This window comes from Zychaea mexicana, assembly GCF_025766255.1.
Source record: "Zychaea mexicana strain RSA 1403 chromosome Unknown BDB00scaffold_96, whole genome shotgun sequence".
Classification (NCBI taxonomy): Eukaryota; Fungi; Mucoromycota; class Mucoromycetes; order Mucorales; family Lichtheimiaceae; genus Zychaea; species Zychaea mexicana.
The window spans coordinates 1-22,204 of NW_026516759.1; the positions used below are offsets into that span (position 1 = coordinate 1).

General features: G+C 43.2%; 5 protein-coding genes and 1 non-coding gene across 6 annotated transcripts; 3 read left to right on the top strand and 3 right to left on the bottom strand.

The window, feature by feature from the left end:
- Positions 1-2,364: 2,364 nt before the first annotated feature.
- Positions 2,365-3,509, top strand: BDB00DRAFT_771406 (P-loop containing nucleoside triphosphate hydrolase protein; the record flags this gene model as incomplete). The annotated part of the gene is made up of 3 exons (XM_053119958.1): positions 2,365-2,666; positions 2,753-2,919; positions 3,016-3,509. 3 exons carry the CDS (start codon positions 2,365-2,367, stop codon positions 3,507-3,509), a joined length of 963 nt encoding a protein of 320 aa, XP_052975276.1.
- A 371-nt stretch (positions 3,510-3,880) lies between these two features.
- BDB00DRAFT_876797 (uncharacterized protein) lies at positions 3,881-4,528 on the bottom strand (the record flags this gene model as incomplete). The annotated part of the gene is made up of 2 exons (XM_053127527.1): positions 3,881-4,128; positions 4,237-4,528. 2 exons carry the CDS (start codon positions 4,526-4,528, stop codon positions 3,881-3,883), a joined length of 540 nt encoding a protein of 179 aa, XP_052975277.1.
- Positions 4,529-5,485: 957 nt separating this feature from the next.
- Positions 5,486-10,170, bottom strand: BDB00DRAFT_771427 (DNA polymerase family B-domain-containing protein; the record flags this gene model as incomplete). The annotated part of the gene is made up of 17 exons (XM_053119960.1): positions 5,486-5,619; positions 5,697-5,793; positions 5,876-6,279; positions 6,355-6,670; positions 6,750-6,882; positions 6,954-7,408; positions 7,493-7,630; positions 7,711-7,916; positions 7,992-8,140; positions 8,225-8,563; positions 8,641-8,776; positions 8,848-9,027; positions 9,106-9,295; positions 9,380-9,528; positions 9,605-9,787; positions 9,863-9,962; positions 10,042-10,170. The coding sequence occupies 17 exons, from the start codon at positions 10,168-10,170 to the stop codon at positions 5,486-5,488; spliced, it is 3,438 nt and encodes a 1,145-aa protein (XP_052975278.1).
- A 1,640-nt stretch (positions 10,171-11,810) lies between these two features.
- On the top strand, positions 11,811-13,855 carry BDB00DRAFT_884623 (asparagine synthase-domain-containing protein; the record flags this gene model as incomplete). The annotated part of the gene is made up of 9 exons (XM_053128345.1): positions 11,811-11,901; positions 11,993-12,153; positions 12,246-12,374; positions 12,444-12,628; positions 12,659-12,707; positions 12,786-12,958; positions 13,082-13,342; positions 13,443-13,563; positions 13,637-13,855. The coding sequence occupies 9 exons, from the start codon at positions 11,811-11,813 to the stop codon at positions 13,853-13,855; spliced, it is 1,389 nt and encodes a 462-aa protein (XP_052975279.1).
- Positions 13,856-14,878: 1,023 nt separating this feature from the next.
- Positions 14,879-16,070, top strand: BDB00DRAFT_845293 (uncharacterized protein). Its single transcript, XM_053125065.1, has 2 exons — positions 14,879-15,484; positions 15,562-16,070. Exons 1-2 carry the CDS (start codon positions 14,965-14,967, stop codon positions 15,879-15,881), a joined length of 840 nt encoding a protein of 279 aa, XP_052975280.1. The 5' UTR covers positions 14,879-14,964; the 3' UTR covers positions 15,882-16,070.
- A 3,946-nt stretch (positions 16,071-20,016) lies between these two features.
- Positions 20,017-20,089, bottom strand: BDB00DRAFT_t103. The gene has a single exon. It is a non-coding gene; the product is annotated as a tRNA-Pro (tRNA).
- Positions 20,090-22,204: the final 2,115 nt, after the last annotated feature.

The window sequence follows — 22,204 nt, forward strand, 5'->3', positions numbered from 1 at the left end:
TCGTAGAGATAAAGCCATTAATCCCCTTTACACGGGAAAAAATGTTAGATAAACAATAACAATGAAATGAATCACTTTTCCTTTCTCTTCCCTGAGTTACTTTCCTGTGGTGATCAAAAGATGTGCAAGAGATTGAAGGCAAAAATAACCTGAAATGCAGTCCATAGAAGCCAACGGCAATTGCCACCAACTAAAATGAACCTTTGTCGCAGCAAGGGTAGATGCCAAGCAAATCAGATTAATCACGGCGGGACCTCCTGCGCCTTAACAAAGCCCTTCAGCACAGGACATCCGTCTGTCGCCTTTTTTGTCGGTCAAGCCATGTCCTTCAATTGCATCTCGTAACCTGAAATGCAGTCCATAGAAGCCAACGGCATTTGCCACCAACTAAAATGAACCTTTGTCGCAGCAAGGGTAGATGTCAAGCAAATCAGATCACTCGCGGCGGGACCTCCTGCACCTTAACAAAGCCCTTCAGCACAGGACATCCGTCTGTCGCCTTTTTTGTCGGTCAAGCCACGGTTTAGACGATGCGTGAAAAAAAGAGACACCAACCCCAAGAAGATTTCCTTCTAGTAAAGGAGTCTCACAATTTCCAACACCGCACCACTATTGATCTATTGATGTATGACGTAATGTCGCTGCCAAGCGACATTGATTTCTACTGGCTGCGACATTACTTTTTGGAAACCCTGTACTTTTGTCACTGTCGTGCTCGTCTTTCTACTCGTTGTATATTCATTGGGATTACTGAGCTATGTATACTCACAGAAGTGCGAGCTATTATCTCATAGCAGCAGAAGCATCCACCTTACTTCACAGATCGTGCGCTGCCTAGCTTCTGGGTTTTACTATGGCTTCCTACGTACCAAGCTTTTATTGCGACGTTTTTGGCAGCTCAATTAGAGCTCGTTGACCCAGAAATTTTGGAAACTGCCCAACAATACGGTGCTCTTGAGAATCATCAAGTATAAAGTTTACCTCCAGAAGCTCAAGGCCCAATCATTCACGCTTATATGGAAGTCATTCACAGTTTTTTCAGTTGGTTTCCAGTATCGAATTCATCTTTCCTGTCTCTATCAATTATGTTCGCTTCAGTGGTGCTTCGTCTTCTTGCGTTGTGGATAGAACTGTTTAAGAACTTCTACGTGGGATAGACTACTTAGCATTATTGACGGAGTACAGCCTCTTAAATTCGACGATTCTACCGCTAAAAGATCCGTGGTGTATATATCATGGCCGAAGCTTACAAAATTATGCGTAGATGACACCACAGTAGAGATTATATAATTTATAGCTTTTCAGGAGCTGCTTAATCCACAAGAGTAACCGCATTCTTGCATTTTCCCTATTTTTGCGTGATATCTTGCTGCTTGGTGGTGAATGCTCAAAAGTACTACTATTATTGTGCAACTATAATTCTGAGTTGTAGCATATGTCAGTATCTGTATTTTTGGTCGCTGGAGTAACACTTATTTGATAAGTTACTATAATGTATACATTGTACTATCGAAGTATGTCTCTTTAAACGCCACCGATCGTTCTTTTTAGAAAGCCGGCACATTGGCACACTCGATTGGAAGTGAGTGATCTGAGAAACAAAAAACATAGTCGCGTTGTACGGACGCGCTGGACTACAATACGCGAATTGATTTTCCTGTGCACCATCTTCTCTTTTCGTTCCTCTCCCACTCAGACTCAACCGGCTTAACACAAAATAACATGCTTAAACGCACACGATCACAAAGCAGAGTATTTTGTAAGCCCCATCTCTGCAATAATCAAACTGCTTAAAACAACTTACTTATACGTCCTGTATAGCTTCAAATACGAAATTCAGGTCCAAATCGGCAACTGACGATAGCGATCAATCCGATAGCGATTCCAAAGAAAACTTGCTCTCACCACCGTCTACACCCAGTAAAAGATTACGAAGCAGCCCACCCACCACACCTAAAAATGTTCGACACATTACAAAAGAATTACAGCGCACCAAAGGTACGCATCAAGGACAACTTTTGCCATTCTGTAAAGGCAAAGGATCGAGGAACAAAAGTTTTCTTGTTGCTACGCCTGCTGCTGCAGCAATCCAATTACAACGCACAACCTCTCCTAATAAGCGGTTCTTGTTTGTATTATGTAGTCGCTGTATCACCCACGAAAGCAGCCACCACTACAACTACCACCGCTAAATTAACGAAAACGACCTCCACATCCGCTCCCAAGAAATCCAGCACTACCAAAGACAAACCTGCTACTACTGCCACCGACAAGGAAGAAAACATCTACCAGAAAGCAAAAACCGTCTTCAGACGAACAGCAGCGCCATCAAGACTGATCGGACGAACTCAGGAACGAGAGCGCATGATAAAGTTTTGGAACGACCACGTTCTGGGCAACAAGCCTGGCTGCTTATACGTGTCTGGCTCGCCCGGCACTGGCAAGACCGCCATGTTGGCAGAAATCGTACGCAGCCACGAAGACGTTGTATCAGCGCTCGATTCACATAAAGTAAAAGAGGTCGTGATTAACTGCATGAGTATCCGTGAACCCAAGGGCATCTACACAAAACTGGTCACTGAGCTCAAAACGGCACGACAAGCAGTGCAAAGTGATGTTGTCAAACAAGCAGAGCAGCTCTTGAATGGAAAGAAGAATGTTCTCAAGTAAGCGCTTCTCCTCTATCTTCAGTGCTAAGACAATTGGTCTTCGCCCATAGAAATTAAAGTCGTTCTTCTTTTCCGATGTGTAGTGTGGTCATTTTAGACGAAATTGACCATTTGATTACAAGAGACCAGGATGTGTTGTACAAGATTTTCGAGTGGGCCTCATCGCCTGCTTCCCGTCTTGTACTTATTGGTATTGCCAATGCTTTGGATCTTACCGATCGACTGTTACCTCGTCTACGCACAAAGAACTGTAAGCGTCTTTTATTTTTCACCAAAGTGTCTCTCCACGGGATTATTTCTAGTTAAGTTACTTACACACGTGGCATTTTTTTTCCATTTATCAAAGGTGAACCACAACTCCTCGACTTTAACCCTTACAAAGTCCCAGAAATCAGCGCAATCATCAAAGACAGACTCCATTCCCTTGACGCCGATTCCGCAGCACCTAAAGAAGGTGCGTCTCTCCCACTCATGCAACCCAATGCGGTTGAACTCTGCGCACGCAAGGTGGCCGCCTCCATGGGCGACTTGCGCACTGCGCTGGACGTATGTCGACGTGCGATCGAACTTGCCGAAGCCGATTGGAAGCGCAAAAATCAGCAGCAAAAGCCGGTTTTGGGCGAGCAAAAGAACGATGCAGCTCCACAACAATCCAAAAATGTTGATATTGTGAAGGTTGCTATTCCACATATCATGAAGGTCCTTCAGTCTGTGTTTGGAAGTCCAGCGGTGCAGAAACTGAAGCAGTTGAATCTACAGCAAAAAGTGGTAATGGGCGTGCTCATGGTCATGATGCGGAACGCGAAGAAAGAACAAATCACACTTGGCAAGGTAAAATAAAGATTTATACTTGTTTTGAGGGATGGAAGAGAGAGACAGATGGCATATGTACTGATGGATACAAATACTATGTACGTAGTTCCGAGAAAGCTACACTACACTGTGTTCGAAATCAAGCATGATCACGCCCGTGTCAGGCACAGAACTTGTTGATCTTATATCCAACATCGAGACCGCCGGTATTCTGACAGTCGGCAAAAGCAAAGAAGACCGGTCGCGACGTATTCATCTTAGCGTACAAGATAGTGAGATTGTGCAGATGATCCAAGAAGTGTCTATTTTGAATAGCTGGATGGAAACTGTGGTTTCGTGTCATACAAAATAAACATAACATACAGATATACCATTGATATTGTTGTTTTTCTTCATTTTCAAATACCCAACGCGAGGGTTGTCAGAATGACACCAAGAAGTGTTAAAAAGGATAACGCGAATGGATACGTCTTTCGTGATAGGTTTGTGTTGCCTCCTCCAGGTTGTCTGCCGTTCATATCTTCTGTCCCTCCCCCAGTGCTATCATCGCTGCTCATATCTTCGTCGAGTACATCCTCTGAATCGTCATCATCGTTTGCGTCGGTATTGCTGTATTCGGTTATGTTGGAGGGTAATCGTGATTGGTCTAAATTTGCAACAGAGAGCGGGAAAGGAAACCGATAAAGTTTACATGAATCACCCGTAATGGTACACACTTTTCCATGTCCCTTCGTGTATGCTTATGAATTCTTACACTCATTGTCAAGGCCATCTCCTCGCCAATAGAGCAGTGCGAATTCACTAAGGAAAAACGACCAACGCCATATTTCCGAACGTGGTACGGAAACCTTTTGCCAGATACCCAGTCGAGCCTGTCGTCCCAGTTCTTCTCCGTCGTCGTGAGTGATGTATATGTTCATTTCATGGAGTGCACAAGATAATACGTCGAGCGTATCCAAGGGGTCTATCATTTCGACGCATTTTGTGCTATGCAGTGAGTACAAGGGTGGCTGATGATTCTCCACAACTCGCAAACGCGTCGTCATCATAGATCTTCGTCATTATCGTCTTTCTTTTAGTGTTTCTTAAAAGTCGAGATAGAAACGATATTACCATCACGAAAAGATTGGATGATATGCTTTTTGAGTTCCGTCATGTTCAAAAGAGAAAAAAGTATGCCCTGTGAGTATCGGTTGTATAGAGGAGCATAAAAGAAGTGCGAGTGAAAGAGCAAGAAAGCAAAGTACTGCCGCCCCTTCCAGTGTTTGTTTGTGTCATACATATTTATGACTATGGTCACATGGCAAATGCTGTCGACTTAAGGTGACAGAGTTATTCTACTGGTTCCAGAACCGGAGTTACCAATCAATTTGCTTTTTCTGACAATAACAGTATATCCTCGTCCGTCTCGTCATTATGTCCATCAAAAAAAAATATTTAGCTCCACCTTCTCTTTACCGGTATTAGTTTACTTTTTTAGGCATACGTGCCGACAAGACAAGAGAAAGCACATGGAAATGTGAAGAACATACCGTTGACCTTTGCTAAGGAAGAATTTGGCGCGTAAGTCGGGCCCACAGAAGAATCGCAGAGAGACTAGTAGTTATAGAATCTATCTAGTAGTCGCAGCATAAAAAACAGGACAGGCGATATCAGATGCAATTCAAAAAGTGGATGGCCTTAAAAACTCCATGTGAGCTCGTTAGTAGGATCTTGCAGGAAGGCCCAACGCTACTAATGTATATCAGCACCCCGCAGTAAACTGATAGATGAGATAACCTATCCAATATAATATCTTATGATATTTCCGTACGCGGATCTCGAAAAGGTTCTGGGCATCGTTGGAGATATCGATTTAAAAGGAGAGATGATATTGATTGTACAAGAGTGATATATGTTTGAATTTAATTATATATATACCACTATATCCCTACTACTAGCAGTAGCTATTATTAGTGTATATGCATGTTGTGATGAAGATGATTGTGTGCGTGTCTTTTTTTTTAGATTTTGACGAGGGACATGAGTTTGGCAATATCTACATGACGGTAACCCGATCGTCGTAAATAGCCGTCTGCCACTGCGTTGAGTCTGATAAACGTCGTATGATGCTTGTTGATGATGGATTCAATTGAAGCTATTATTTTTAAAAACGATTAGAAATCCGTTTGCTAAAAGATAAAGAGTAGGTGCGTTTTATAGTGCCGGATTTACCTGATGATGGTGAGCTAGCAGCGCTTTGCTTGGCTTTGGATGGATCGAGGATGGTTGTGAAATATAAGAGTTGTGTATATAGCTGCTTGTCGGTATACTATATTGAGAAGACAGTTTAGTAAAATCAGAATCATGCTATGAAACGTTTTTTGTGAGAACCAAAATCTCAAAGAGCTCACCTCGCGTTTCATTGTGCCATGACAGCTTTCCTTTAAGCAACGTCGACCAAAGACAGACATGGACCGCGTCCGAGAATCACAGGTACTATCATCACAATATAACCAGCCTTGGTAGTACTTTCTGATATAGGATCGCATCGCCAGGATAAGCGCTCCACGAATCGCACTCTCCTTGATCATGCGCTGACAGCCGCCACATTGCAAACCAGGAATAACAGTGTTGTCTTCAAGGATTTGTGCGATGCCTTCAAACGTTTGTTCATGTCTGCAGTAGCTACATTGGATCTGGAGCCGCTCTGCGTCCTTGAACCGCTCTGCATCACTAATTTGTGATTCCAAAGTAGTAAATTCTTCGCTCTCTTCAGCATACGTCCGGCCAACGTTGAACTTGGTGCTGTCCAAACCTGCAATCATTTGAAATTTTGTTTAGTTTTCCATTCTTCCTGCGTAATTTGGAGTGGAGGTCACATCTAACTTACCAAGGCACTCGGCCAAACGAGCAATATCGGTACCGTCAATGGGTGAGCACAAACGGCCAATAGGTGGATGGACTTGTTGATTCAAATACCAATCGATATCAAGCTGCATTTCGCCACGGACAACGTCATCCGGATGAAATGCTCTCTCTGCAAATCCAGCCTTGGTGCCCGCAGGAACGTTGTCGACCTTACATATGACATATGGAATAGTATCTCCCGATTTTACACTGATGCCTGCTTGTCGCATTCGTAATGCAACTTGTACATGTGGTTGAGTCTTTGCATCTGCGTATTCTTGTGGATTTTTGGTCAATTGCTAATAACGAAAACAAAAAAGTCAGCCAAACAGGCACTTCTTAAACGAGGTAAATAACGCAAATGCACAAGAAACATACCTTATTAATAATGAACTTTTCAAGTGGAGTCACTCCTTCACGAATCTCTTTGCCGATTTCTTGAAGATATGCATGAATTTCATTTACAACGTCTTCACGGTCTTTATCGGACAAGATGAAGGATAAAACGCGCCTATCATTACATCGCGTTGTTGCGTTAGTGATTACTGGATTTCCATGGCAGCCACCAACTTCAAAACTTACGAAGATACGTCGTGTGAGAGATCACACCAATCTCGACGCACAAGGTCAAGACCCTTTGTTTCGACACTTTCCGAGAGTGTACCGTCCGGCTTCTCTTCCACCAACAGCGCGGCATACTTTTTCTTTTTCAGCAGTAGCAAGTGCTTGAAGAAGCCATCAATATCAATCTCGAGCAAATTATAGCGCTCGTTGACCTTCTTCTTCAGCATATTTCCAATGTCCTTGACCTTCTGGATATCGTTTTCGTTTGTATAGACCATAATGGAATCGGTATCACCATAAACAACGTTTAGATCCAAGGTACCAGCCAGATCCACGGTGTTTTGAAGAATCTCACGACCCTTGTGTGTGATCAACATGGCCAAAGGCTTTGCATAGAAGCGAGAGTTGGAGAAGCCAAGACAACCGTACATACTGTTAGCAGTAAGTTTGAGTGCTTTTTGTCGAATGTCGAACTATATTACATATATTGTTAGCTTTCAAATGGCTGTTGCTACAAGAGAACACACTACTATCCGTTACTTTGTAGCCTACTGTACCTGCATCAATTCTGCTTCGGTATTTTTAGGATCCTTCATAAGCTTTTTGACCTGACGACGACGGTCGACGAGGGTTTTGATGAGACGTGGTAGCAAGCCTTGACCAATGGACTGGTCAGGTACATTAGGTACCTTATCCTCGATTTCGTCCTAATGGTCCAATTTTAGTGTTGTTTTTCAAAGTACAAAATACTAATTTACTTGTCGCTATTCCATACCTCTTCTTTCGGAGTCAAGTTGTGTCGTTGCACAGTGGTAAAGCACACGTTATATTCCTGCATAATGGACGGATACAGACTGTTGAAATCGAGCAAAAGGACATATTTGTCGTAGAATCCCTTCTTGGGCTCGAGGACAAGACCACCAGCGTATGCGGGCTTTCTTCTGCCACTCTTGGACTTTGTCTTTTGAAGCTGTTCGGTTGCTGTGGATGAGAAGGGAGATTGATATATCTGAGTACATAAACATTATCAATTTAGTGTGTAGTATGCAATTTTACCCTCATCTGCATCAAGCTCAGGATCAAGTTGTTCCGGCTCGGCCATTTTGGCAAATTGCTTGTCAGGGCAAATATATTTCTGTCGATGGAATTCGTGCAACAACAGATACTCGTTTCTTTCAGCACGAGCACCCGTCATTGTTCTCGACCTATACAGATAACACATATTAAACCATATGTTCCCTCTGCTTTTTTTTTCGAAATACAGAATATTAATGGGACCAGAGACATACCATAAGTTACCGGCCAAGTTGGTGAGTTGTTTGGTGAGCGGAAGAATTTGAAGTTTAAACATGAGCGACGATGTCAAAAAGGCATCGAAAGCGCAATGCTTAACAAGATGCATCAAAGTCTTTGGATCCTCAAAGAACATGTGGGTCTTGTCGTATTCAATGTCTTCACGAGCAATCTTGAGCTGTGACTGAGCGAGGTCCGTTAATCGATAAGATTTGCTGCGGATCAAATCTTTGGCTGCAAGATACGTATCGCACACGAGTCGGCCACTCATGAACATTCTTTCTTGGTAGGTTGCTTCGCCTGCACCACCAGCACCTTGTTGGAGCTTGGGCCAGCTAGTAGAATCGTTGTTTGTAAGTTCTTACGCGCGCTAAGGTAAGAGAAACACTTATGACTTGTAGTTAATACTTACTACTTGCGCTTGAAACGACCGAGCTTGTGCCAGTGTTGTATATTCAGACTTTTCATACGATGAAGCAAGACATCTAGATCGAAACCAGCAAAGTTATGGCCAACAATTATATCGGGATCGGTCACATGGATCTTGGCTGCAAGTTATAAAAAGTTAATATTGCGTCTCCTCAATATACTGCTATTCCATGACACATTATTGTCTTACCAATCAAACAATTCAACAAAGCGTTCTCGGTTCGTTCAACTTGAATGGCAAAACCACCTTTTCTCTCACGAACAACGGTATCGTTGAAACCTGCTGGATACGGGGTATTGCTCAGTTGGCGGACAATGGTAAACCGTGTTTTAGGTTGTTTATCGATGGGTGTTGGCTCGTCAATTTGAACTACGCAGAAAAGTATCTCTTAATATCTTCCCTTCTTTACCTTTGCACCCCCATCTCGTCTTTTTTGTGATATCATACCTTGCGTGCAGGCAAGACCGCTAGCAGCGACAATTTCATTTTGGCTCTTTTGGTGGTTCATCACTGTTCGAAGACTGAGCGACATGATAACGAGAGGAGGAATATAGGTAGGTGCGTTTCCGTTCGCATCACGCAATGGATTCACCAATTTTGGATCATCCACAAGCACTTCAGCCTTACACCAAGTTTCCTAGATACACAAGGAATAACTGTAAGTATCACAAGCGAAGAGAAAGAGACATTCCCCGCCTCTCGAACCGACTCTCACACTTACATTGCTACCACTGATCTGGGCGTTTTCAATCTTGATCCAGCAAGGACCCATGATATCCCGCTTTATTAAAAAGTGTTCCATGGGACCAGTGTTGATGCCAAATACACGACTAAAGGTGGTGCCAGTCAAGTTTTCAGGTAATGATGGTTCTAAACAAAATTACGCAAATTCATTAAGTACATTTACACACTCCTCCTCCTTAATATGACGACGCTGCATCCTTACGCTGGTAATTATAATGGACTTTGAGATAGTCGCTCTCTGCTGGTACATCAGGCAGCTCAAATGCGTATTTTCGAGATACAGGCTTGGCAAGAGTCTTGCTGATATTGTGGCTCGTTGTGATATTTGTGAACTCGGCGTGGACATCCGCAATGGATACTTCTTCTGAAGTAGGATTTCCTTGTCCTATTTCGTTTTTCGTGAGTATGTCGTCAATTGGACTAGACCTCATCCATGTTTAATTTTTTTTCAATGTCATACCATCAACCTTGAATTTACGAGGAAGAACGAAAAGTGTACGTTCAATGTTTTTGATAGTGACACAGCAACTGATATATCGATTGCTGGCCTTATTCAAAATCTGTATATATTAGAGCATCACATTATAGCGTTAGACTCGTCTTACTCTTCCACCCGTTATACGTTTCTTCTGCTACAACGCCCAAAAGTATACTTGCCTTGCCAAATAGGTATACGAAGCCCTTGTCGCGTCTTTCAAATGCATCGTACCACCACATATGCAAGCTCCCGTCCTCTTCGAGTGAATCCACATCTCGCGGTGGCTCCATGGATTTTATCACATCTTCGGCACTTTCTTCTGGCGCGATATCTGACACCAGGGCTGCGGCCTTTTCCCATGTTTGCAAATCCGGGCGCTCTTCTTTGAGTTTCATTTGCTTTCTGATAGCAGCGGGTTCTGCCTTTGGGACATTGAGGGATTGAATATCTTTTTCCTGGGCACCCGTGCTTTGCTGTTTTTCATAGCTGTCCATGGCTGCCATCATCATGTCTGCGTCGTCGGTGGTATCGAAAAACTCGTCATTGTCACTATCTTGACTAGCTTCACCATTCTTTTGTCCGGAAATAGTAGTAGCAGCTGGCAATCCTTCATCCATATCTACATCACCATTTGCGTCTGCGGAAGAAGTGCCGATCTCTGATTCTGCTGAAAACGAAACATGATTTGCATTGCGGTTCTTTGGCTCTGAACCTTTCAATACGCTGCTACCAGCATTGTTGTCGAATGATGGCTCGGATTTGATGGACGGAACACTTTGTTGCGAGGCTGTAGATACTGTTGATCTTTTAGTCGTTCCACCACGAACCATATATCCCGAGCTCAATCCAGATCCATAACGTAATGACGATTGTGGTCGATGCTTAAATCCAAGATTTTGCGATGATGATGATGATGATGATGATGGTGCCAAAGCTTTTTGCTCGGGTTTGTCGTCACCAATACTTGCGAGAATATCAGCCATGAAAGCGTCATCCTCTTTTTTCGATTTCTATTCATAAAACTATGATTAATTTCTTGTCATTTCCTTTCCTGTATAACATCGTTTCTCTGGTTTATGTTTTTTTACCCCGTCTGTTTTGACTTTACGGTCTTTAACAGCTGACATCTTGGCCGATTTAGAGAACATGCTGGCAATGTTTTGTGACGGTGGTGGTGGTGCTGGTTTCTTATCTTTGGACGTTGACGAAGAAGCAGCACCAGTCTTGCGCTTTCTTTTGTCTAGAGAACAATACAGATAGTAGTGAGTTTTCACCGTGCTACTCACAGCCAAATACCTTCTCTCTCTCTCTTTCCTCTTTAGTACTAAGACGTACTTGGTAATTTGGAATTGCTTTCGTCGTACTCGTCAGAGTATTGATTTTCGTCATCGTCGTTCAAGCCATTGAAAATGTAACCTCCTTCATCGTCGTCTTCAACGAAATTTTCATCGTCATAAACGGCGTTATAATCAGCCTCGTTTACTTCTTCGTAAATGTCTTCGTCAGTCTGCAATCATGTAGAGGAAAAGAAAAAAGACATGAGTTTATATATACTTTTTCAACAAAGGTCATTGTAGTAAAGGCACAAAAAAATATCTAAGAGGTACATACGAGCTGTCGCTTTCCTGCCTTCTTTTGAGTGAGTTTTGCCAGTTTGGCCCTTCGTGCGTCTCTGTCCATCCTGAATGAATGGAAAAAACCGTGTCGGGAATGAGGTTAAAGGCAGAAGAGTACGCGCTTTTTTCCTTTTGTTAACTGTGCACTCAGAGGAAAAAAGAAAAATCTCAGGCACGCGTTTCAGTCACAAACACGCGAGCGTGTTTTTTGGCGTGCCGCAAAGCTTCCCAAAGCAAGCGTTCATTAAGGTTGTCTGCAACGGGCTTTTCTATATATCTCCCCACCTCTTTCTCTCTGTGTGTGTGTCCCCGTTATGTGTGGCATATTGTTTTCACTGACAACAGCACAACAACAAGTCGACCCGGAATTATGGCAAACGTTGACAGAAATCAACACCAAACGAGGTCGGTATCTTTCGACTCAGTCTCCAATTTGGAGATTGATCTTCTCGTCTTCTCCGATCTCTAATAATCAAGGAAAATTAAACTTATACAGGACCTGATTCGCAACAGACTCGAACCATCTCAGTTGGAGACCACTTTTTACAGTTTTACTCAACCGTGCTACACTTACGAGGTCGTGATAATGTACCGCAGCCTGTATGCGAAAACGGCAATATTCTCTGCTGGAACGGCGAAATTTTTGATGGATTATCTGTAAGCTTATTTTTTCAAACTATGCAAATTCAAATATAATCCTTTGACGATACTGAAGTGATACTGGAAAAATAATGGTGTGGATGATGTAGATTGCATTAGGCGAAAATGATACTGCAGCACTTATGCAGCATTTGACGCGAGTCGATACAAAGAATTCTACAGCATTTCTCAAAGTCATTTCGCGGATAGAGGGTCCGTTTGCCTTTGTATTTTGGCAGGTACAGTTTGATTGGATGGAAAGAAGGAAGCAGGCAGCGAAAAGTGACTGAAAATCGACTGCGTATCAGGAAGAAAGCAAACGGCTCTGGTTTGGGCGTGACTGTTTGGGACGTCGATCCCTTTTATGGTCTCGAAACGAGAACTCGCTGGTGATTAGTTCTGCTGCACAGCCTAATGATAAGGTAGAATGGCAAGAAGTACCTGCAAACGGGATCTATAGTGTACAGTTAGGAAAGGAGGACGAACCCGAAACGTTAAAACCGGTCTTTACGATAAACCAAAGTCCTGTACTGTTGTATCCATGGCTACAACAAGAAGAAAACCCACGTTTGGTATGTTTCCGACCTGAACGGACAATGCTGTATAAAACGCTAACGCAATGTATTTTCACGCGAATACTCATATAATAGGCATTGCCATTTCCTCGGCTTAACCGAGGTATACCCGCCTTGGGCACAGAAACAATAGACAGCAACAACGAGTTGCCACCACCAGACGAAACGATGCAAACAGCAGTCCGCGACTTTACCAATGTCCTCGATGACGCTGTCAAGCGGCGTGTCGCAGATATACCTTTTATAGAGTAAGGGTCACGGGTGGTGCGCACGGCAGTTGTGTGGATAGGATTTGGAGTCGAGAATTCAAGGTAGAAAAGGAAAATAAGAAAACAAAAAACGCCACTAAAGAGTCACATAAACAATGTTAGCTCGGTTCATTCCCGGCCACGGGTGGCTGTTTTGTTTTCAGGCGGACTCGACTGCATTTGTCTCGCTGCGCTGGCGCATCGACATTTGCCGGTGTCCGAACCTATTGACTTACTAAACGTTGCGTTTGAGAATCCTCGATCACAGAACGCAAAGCAGCAGAAAAAAGCCAGCGGCGATGGTGGTACTACAAACACTGCTACTGCTACTGTTTATAATACTCCTGATCGTGTCACAGGACGCGCCAGCGTGGAAGAGCTGAGGTAATGTTTATATCGGTTACTTGTTTGTTTATACTATACAAGAATTCCGAAAAATTGAACTTTTTATTGTCGCGTGGGGATGGGTGCGTTATCTATTCAGAAAGATAGCTCCTGAAAGAACATGGCATTTTGTCGAAATCAACGTTCCTTATTCAGAGGCGATGACGTACCGCGAACATATCATTAATCTGATGCATCCTCTTGATACAGTCATGGATCTGGTAAGTTAAATACATGGTATTCGCTGACAATTTAAAGGCGACTTGAAGTTCATGCTAATAGCGATTAATACAGAGCATTGCCATGGCTCTTTGGTTTGCGTCGCGCGGTAAAGGGACGATCGATATTGATGGTGCATATGAGCCTTATGAAAGCCATGCGCGCGTGCTGATCTCAGGACTGGGCGCTGACGAGCAATTGGGGGGATACTCGCGGCATAGAGAAGCGTTTCGCCATGGCGGATGGGAACGATTGATTTCAGAAGTATGTGTTGTCACTGTTGTCTCCTCGTGAACATTGCTTGTTTTTGCACGTGTATGTATTTAAAAGTCCATTTGAACAATTTCTGTAGTCGCAGCTTGACGTAGATCGGATATCATTTAGAAATTTGGGTAAGCTCACAAGAGAAAAGGCTAGAAATGTTACTTATTCATGCTTTTAATAGGTCGCGATGATCGGATTATATCGGATCATGGAAAGGAGGCCCGCTTTCCCTATCTCAGCACAAGCGTGGTCAACCATCTATGCCGGCTGCCTATTGATATCAAGATGGATATGCGGTACGGGCGAGGCATTGGTGAAAAGCTCTTGCTACGACAAGTTGGTCATTGTCTTGGACTCGTGAATGCATGTCGGAACTGGAAACGGGCGATCCAGTTTGGAGCAAAAACGGCCAAAATGACGGGCGAAACGCGCGCAGAGAAGGGCCAGCATAGACTTACCACGAAATAGGTGTTTGCCACTCCAAATAATAGATCCTTTGTTAAAATGTGTACTACTTTGCGCCTGATGACGACTGATCACGCAACATTTCCGTTCTGGCGCTACTAGCCTCCCCACAGTCAAAGAAGTGTCGCCGTCATGTTGGCAACAGGGCCAAATTCTGTTATTACCATGGCTACTACTACAACGTAAAATTATACTCTCTCTCTCTCTTTCTCTCTCTCCTTCATATTTTTTCTGCATGTCTCACATCTTCGAGACATTGAGCGCGTTACACCCGATAAATATGCTTTGGCCTTCCGGTGATGCTGTTTTTCTGGACAATAGTATTTGTTGTTTTCTCTCGTTTTCCGCTGTAGAACAATCATCAGTTTTTATTTATTCTTATAACGGAGTGAACTAACGCGTTTCAGATCTGCATTAGCATCAACAGTTGTAATCAATCTCCTCTGTAAAGAAAAAGACAGAACGAGGGAAGGGGCCAAAGGACGCATGCAAAGGTGATACAGTAGAAGGCGCAACTCACCTCCTGGGTGACGCTATCCGCATCAAATATTTGTGTAGCCCTGTCGTGCAACATGTAAATTGGCTTTCCTTCTCCCCCACCCTCTAAAACCGCCAAAATCCCAAGCACCGCCACAGAGATTTTCTCGGTCTTTTATTAACCACTCTTTCTCACAATGTCATCTCGATCACCTTCAAGTAAACAACGCAACATGAATTACCACACAATGCTGGCTTCGACATTGTCCACATCGCCGGGCTCTTTCTACACTCCCAACGACACGCCTGACCTGAGGCCACAGCATGACCAAGACGGCCTGCTTTCACGTGTAGAAAGCACAGACCTGCCACAGCAACAGCTTCGTTACGACGAAAGCAGAATTACAGCTCGCACCAACTCTAGCGATACGTTAAACATACAGCAACAGCAGCAGCAGCAGCAGCAACAACAACAGCACTATTCACATCGATGCTCATGTTCAAGGCAGGTTACGTTCCAAAACACCAAAAACAACGAGACAGAAGATGAGGATGATAGTAACGGCGAACAACAACCGCTATTGAGCGGACGAGACAATGATAATGCGAGAAGAACGGCACGACCAAGCTGGCTTGAGATTATCAGCGATGGCTATAGCAACGTTTCAGCCTCGCTGTATCTGGAGAACACCGGTGCCGTTGCTAGGGACCATTTAGGTGAGATTCTCTATTCTTCTTTGTTTTAAATAAAAGTTAAATTATGCCTTTTGTCTTAATATGGGAAAAAAACATAGCGAATGAACGAACATATCTTGCCTGGGTACGCACAAGTCTATCGACGATTTCGGTTGGTGTAGGCATCACCCAGCTCTTTCGGCTCGACCGAGCAGTCGAACACGACCCACATCTGCAGACGTGGGGACGGCCGGTGGGCTTGATGTTCATTGGCATGGCCATGCTGTTCCTCTGTTTTGCATTTATCCGTTATTTCCATTCACAAAACACCATGACCAAAGGCTACTTTCCCGCCTCTCGCGGAATCATCCTTTCCACGTCTGCAATCACCTTTTTATCCATGGTTGCATTGCTGCTCGCTGTATTCTTCAAACGATAACTTCACTCCACTCCACTTGATACCCTTTCCTCTTTTATTCTTTTCTTGAACTTTTGCTCGCCTCAAGGCCTATGTAGGCACAATCATCCAAATATAGAAATTTATAAGATCATTGGTGCCGGCTGTCGATCAGCAATAAACGGCCGTCAATGATAATAATGACCACGGGCTTTCAAAAGAAAAAATCGCTCGCCATTAATTTTCTCCGAGTTTCTTTTTGTAAAATGCATGAGTGTGCTGGATGTGGTGTGGAAGACAAAAGAAAGAGATGATTCACAGTGTGTACTTTTTCATGATGCATACAGCTTCTATACATTCACTTGTTTGCAAATAATGACTTTTAGGTAGTTGTCGCCAGCGCTGAAAGGGGAAATTAGAAGATATAAAAGACCTAACCAACGTATCTTCCGAAACCACTACGGCCGGATCATGCAGCAATAATGCGTCTTGTTTATTGTTTCAGTCTAATACACGTCGGGGATTGGTAGAGTGCAGAAAGACGATTACAGTACGTGGGTTATTGGTTAGTTGCGAATTAGAGTTAGTTATTAACTTGTTCGTAGTTGTACACTGAACGAATTTGATAATATGTGTATGAGTAGTTCCCAGTTTTCAGTATGGCAACATACAACTCATAGCCTTGTAGGTAAATTGAATAATGATAAACGTTAAACACAACAGGAGTATAAGGTTTACAAGAATTGCTCATTTGCATATAAAGTATGAACTTCTACCAGAATGGGAACAGACCCGGTATACAGCGCTCCCTTTCTATATGTCATTGTTGAAATAGGTACAGTACTTGTTTTTGCTGTATCATCAGTGTTATATACTATCATTGTCTGCAAGGAACGGTCCCATTCGTTTGTCAAATATGTCTCGGAAAAGAACATTTTTTGGTCACAGATCGGTTTTGCCACTTTATCCGAGAAAGGGTGTTACAACGCTGATGTACTACTTTTGACACGAATGATCGGCTCAATATGTAGTAAGGGACAGCAGAATTTTAAAAGGACTGATGTAGGATGCCAAGAAGCTACGGGTAATAGCACGGAAAAATATTCGTATCATCCAATTGAGGTCATACGTAAGCCTACATGGTTTCATAGATTTTCAGAAATTAAGTGTGCAAATCACGCAACAAGGTGGCATCAGTGATCAATTTTTAATACTGCCTAAGTGTTGTATACATACCAACATACAAGCGCCCTATAATGCTTTCTCCATCATGAGCTACAGATTGCGATTTACAAAAAGTCAAGACACTATTCAAACAATGTAGCTGATGCCTCTGAAAATATTTCGTAAATAATTTCATGGTTATAAAGGACTTACTTCCGTTGTCGACCATTTATGTATCATTATATATTATAGGTCTTTTCCTTTTTTCTTAAACTTTTTTGTAAGTTTTGATTCGTCGTTCACCGGCTTGTGTCTCCAATACTACGGATGTGCCATGCACTTGAGAAAGTACTACTCTGTGCGTGTACTAGCGTTACCTATTCAAGGCCAAGAACCAAGTACGTTCAAGCAAAGTAATATGGCTCACATGCTGCTAGACCGATATTCATGCATGCTTTTGTGATAAATCTCCAAAAAGTGGAAATCCAGTAGATCAAATCATTGTCATTGAGTCGTAATAGAATTCCTTACATCTTTCAACTTAGATGGGACTTCAACAACAGTACTATTGTGTGGCTAGCACTCGAGCAAATGAATACAATGGTCTCTATAATAGCCCTATGCAACCAGAATTGAAGTAATCTAAGATGCTTACGCATGGATTGGCTACCATACCCCAACATCCAACATATAATTTTGCCTTATTGGCGTGTGCGCTTTTGAGGACTATTATTAACTTAGCTTTTCAGCTCCTCCTTCAGCGCTTGCTATCGAGAAGGGAAACTTGAAGACCCGTACATAAGATTTAATAGTTCACTGAACACTCATTAGACCGTGTCTTTTTTTTATTAACTCGTGTATCATTGTGAAGATGCGATTAATTCATTGCTAGGACACGTTGCGTTATTAATTTACACTTTCTGCAAACGGGTAATGTGCTTGATTTTTAGATCTGTATCAGTTTACTACGAATGAGCAAGGTTTTTTTATATCAAATAATTTCTCATTGATAACATCTCATTGTCATTCCTGAATGAGTGAGTGTACTCCACTCTCCATTGTAGTAATTCTTCATATACCTCCAGTAATGCCTTTCTTTTTCGCAAAGAAGCCAACAGTGCCATACAAAGGCTACAAAGATAAAGTTAAAAGTGTTGGTAGGAATTATCGAGTATTGTAAGTATATCATGCAAACGGCCGAGTTGTGAAACCGCTGGATTGATGCTCAACAACAAGAGAAGCTAATAAGTGGGGGTAAAGGCAAGACTGTAGTAAAGTGGGGCTGTGCCGATCATCTTACTACAGCAAAATAAAACGAAGCTGCTGGTTGGTTAAATTAACTTTATTATACGCATATCTAGCAAATCTAGCAACGGGATGATGTTTTATTCCAACAAAACATAAAAAAACTCTTTTATATTCTAGCTATTAAGACGGTGATATCAATTCATCCGACTAGCAGATAAACTATGTGATAGACGCTGGATCAAGGACGTATCGAAGCTTTTCCTAAAGTCGCTATGTTAATTGGGCATATCTCTGAAACCGGTGTTAGCTGTTGTAATAATGGCTGATGAGGTGGTTCATTGTCCTGTTCACGTAAGGTGAATCATCTGAGTGAGAGGCTCTATTCAGTAGTGTTTAGCCGGAATACCGTAGTATTATTCATATGTGTGTGCTATAATGTTTAACTGAATGTCTTATTAATTGATATCTTGAGCACTGTATTAATGTGGTTCACTACACAATCAACTGGGTTCCTTGCTTCATTTGCTCAAAGTCCCTCTACTAAGAGGCTTGAGTGGAACAAAGCTGTTCAGAAAGCAAGGCGTTGCTGCTTGAGCAAAATTAATAAAGTGGGGATGATATGAATTGATGAATGAAGATCACCACCCTCCCTCCCCAGCGTCGACATCGGACCAAAAAAAATGTCGTAGTGCAATACTCGATTATTTTAACAACCATAGATACTTCTTTTACTGCGGTCGTCAAGTCGTCCCTGACGTAATGCGCAGCCACTTCCTCGTGTACTGCCTTGCTATGCAACAGCAGTCATCAACGTTATGCGCAGCATTACTTTGCATATATTCAGTTGTAAGGCGTGGACAGGAACAGGACAAGACAAGAAGGAAACCTGGAGGTAGGAGACCAGATGACGAGGGAAGAAATTAGGGACTACAAGATAACTGACTGATGTATTTTTATTTGAAGACTAAGGTATTTATATGCTTATTTTTTACCAAGGAATTTAATGATGTGAACAAACGGAAAGATTGGTATTAAGGTTGTTAATTGACTAGGATGATGATGATGGATGATATTGATACTAAGGGAATTAATATGTGTTCATCGAGGTTAAGGATGATCACTTAATGAGGTCGAGGAATGTTCATAGCATTAGTTTTGAAAAACAGTATAAATATGGGTCATCTTTATTGAATAAAATATCATCTATCTATGTGGTAATTCCTTTGTGGATCATCCTTACTCTCTGTGATATTACTCTACAAAATGACAACAAAAATTGGCGTAATTTATATAGATAGAAACCACAGGAGTAGACCACACAGAGAGAACCACAAAGTAGGAGAAGACCACGAAGAGAAGTAAGACCACGAAGAGTAATACCGATAGGTACTACAAAGATAATACGATGGTAGCTAGATACCTTCTATTGTGATTGTTGATCCAAGGTATTTATACCCTTTGGTCAACTTATAAGAAGCAATAAAATATACAATATCAACATTACTAATATGGTTACAAATCTGATGAAGGTTGATGAATAATCGTGGAAGGAGTAAAAAAGGGGATTGGTGCTTTGAATGTTTTAGAGAAGTATTATCGCGATTGGTGTGGTAACTTCTTGTAAGCACAAAGGATAAAAGAGGAACACGGACAATACACACGATTGGTCCGTGGATCTCATTGGTTCATGTTTCGGGCCGAGAAATATGCTGCGACAAAATAAAAAAATATACTCGACAATGCTCACATATGTGAGACAAACGAGGGGGTCGACCGGGATTTGAACCCGGGGCCTCTCCGACCCAAACGGAGAATGATAACCACTACACCATCAACCCACTCTTGTTCCGCTATTCATCACTTTTTGAGTAGTTTTCAGAGTTTACGCAAAACTGTTAGAAAAAACACCAAAAAACTCTTCAAAAATTCAACAAAAAACCCCCACTCCTTCTCGTAAACGCCGCGACCATCCTACCATGGACACCAGCAGCACTACGAAGAAATTCCAGTTCAATCGCGACGGCATTGAGCACCATTTCGCTGATTCCACTTCTGAATCAGCAAATGCACCATTCACCACCACCATCCCGACCAACATCGACTTTGGGATCAGCACCGCCCCATCCGCCACCACATCCGCATCCATCCATCCATCATCCACCGATTCCGACCTTCGCGCTGTGATTGCCAACCTCAACAGCACTATTGCTGGCTTGAGAGACGATTTGCAGGGCTTACGCGCAGACAATGCTAGCCTACGCAAGCAGTTGTTTGCCGCCCTCGGAATTCAACCGCCGACCATGCGCACAGACCACCAAACCACCACCACTACCAGCACCACCAACAACGACGACTCGACGACCGCCGATTCGCTCATGGCATCGCACCATGCACCGAAATCGGTGAAATCGCCTGCATCTGCCGCCACCACTAAGCTCACCAAGTCGCACGCTGCCAAAGGCAAAACGTCCACGGCAGCCAAGACCACCCACCACCCCAATAACAACAGCAACAACAACAACAACAACAACAAAAAACCTTCTTCCTGGGCAGCTGTAGCTGCTAAAAACACCCCACCAAAAGGGAAGAAGCGTCCCACCAACACCGCCACCACCAAGTCCCTCACTGTCCGTGCCCTCCAAGAAAGCACAGGCCCATCGCAGTTCGACTTTGTGTACGTTCCTTGCCGCCACCACCTTCGCTACCATGATATCCGCAAGTTTATCAGCAGCCTGAAGATCCAGCAATCTCGTGTGCTGGATATTTACTTCCCAGCAAGAGGCACAGTTGCTCTCCTTGTCCACCACGACTTTAAGGACGAGTTAATTCGTTGCCTCAACGCCGAAAAAGTTACCCCCCGCACCACTTTCAACCAACTCGACGCATCCGTCATTGGCGATGCCAAGTACGCCAACGACAGTCAAGAAGCCCGCCTTGCCCTCGCTCAGCAACTATTTGCTGAGAGGATCAAACGCACTTGCCTTCGCCTTCCACGAAAAATAGGCATCAGCATCGCTCGTTTCTTTGCTTCTCCTGCCGCTGGTGCCTTGCAACTCGATAGTACCTGGTGGTCAGCATTTCTTGCCGAGTACAACCCACCAACACAACAACCAAGCACACCACCTGCACCAACACCAACCACCACTAACAACGCCACCGCCACAACAACCGACGACGTCGAAATGGGTGAAGATACGCCCAACGACAATGACGACTCCCCCCACAGCAGCAAACAGCAACATCAATGAGTAGTGATCGTTTAACGATTGCTACTCTCAACGTCCGAAACATACGAACTAATTTGGTAGGGGTTATAGACGCTTGTTTGGATGCAAATATTGATATTATTTTTCTCTGCGAAACTTACTTACGCCATGGCCGTTTACGCTGTCAATGGCAACAATTTTATAACTATGCACAACTCACGGAGGGCACCAACACCTTCAACCGCTTTGGCCTCTCCTTTCTCATCCGACCCGATTTCCCCTACGAGGTTCATCCCCTTTCCATCCGCAACGGTGAGGTACTGTCACTGAAAGTTGGCCCTTATACTTTGCATGGTGTATACCTACCACCAAAGCTTGATGCTGCAGTGGCTGCCGAGAGGTATACTTCCTTGTCAGTGGATCCATACACAATCATTCTTGGAGACTTGAATACGCGGTTAGGGAGTACCACGGGTGATGCCAGAGTCACTCCCGATCGTCACCATGCACTGTCTACCTGGATAAGCACAAAAGACTTAACCTTGTGGAATGCTGAGTTAGCCAACGGAGAAGCTACTTTTTCTGTGCTACGCGGCAATCGTCTATGCGAAAGCATCATTGATTATTTCATATCGATGAGAGACAACATCCATGATCCAGCTATGCGCATTCATACAGGCCTAGGCTTGTCGGATCACCACTTGTGTGAGCTGTCATTTGTGCCCGTGAATATGTCACGGCTCCCGG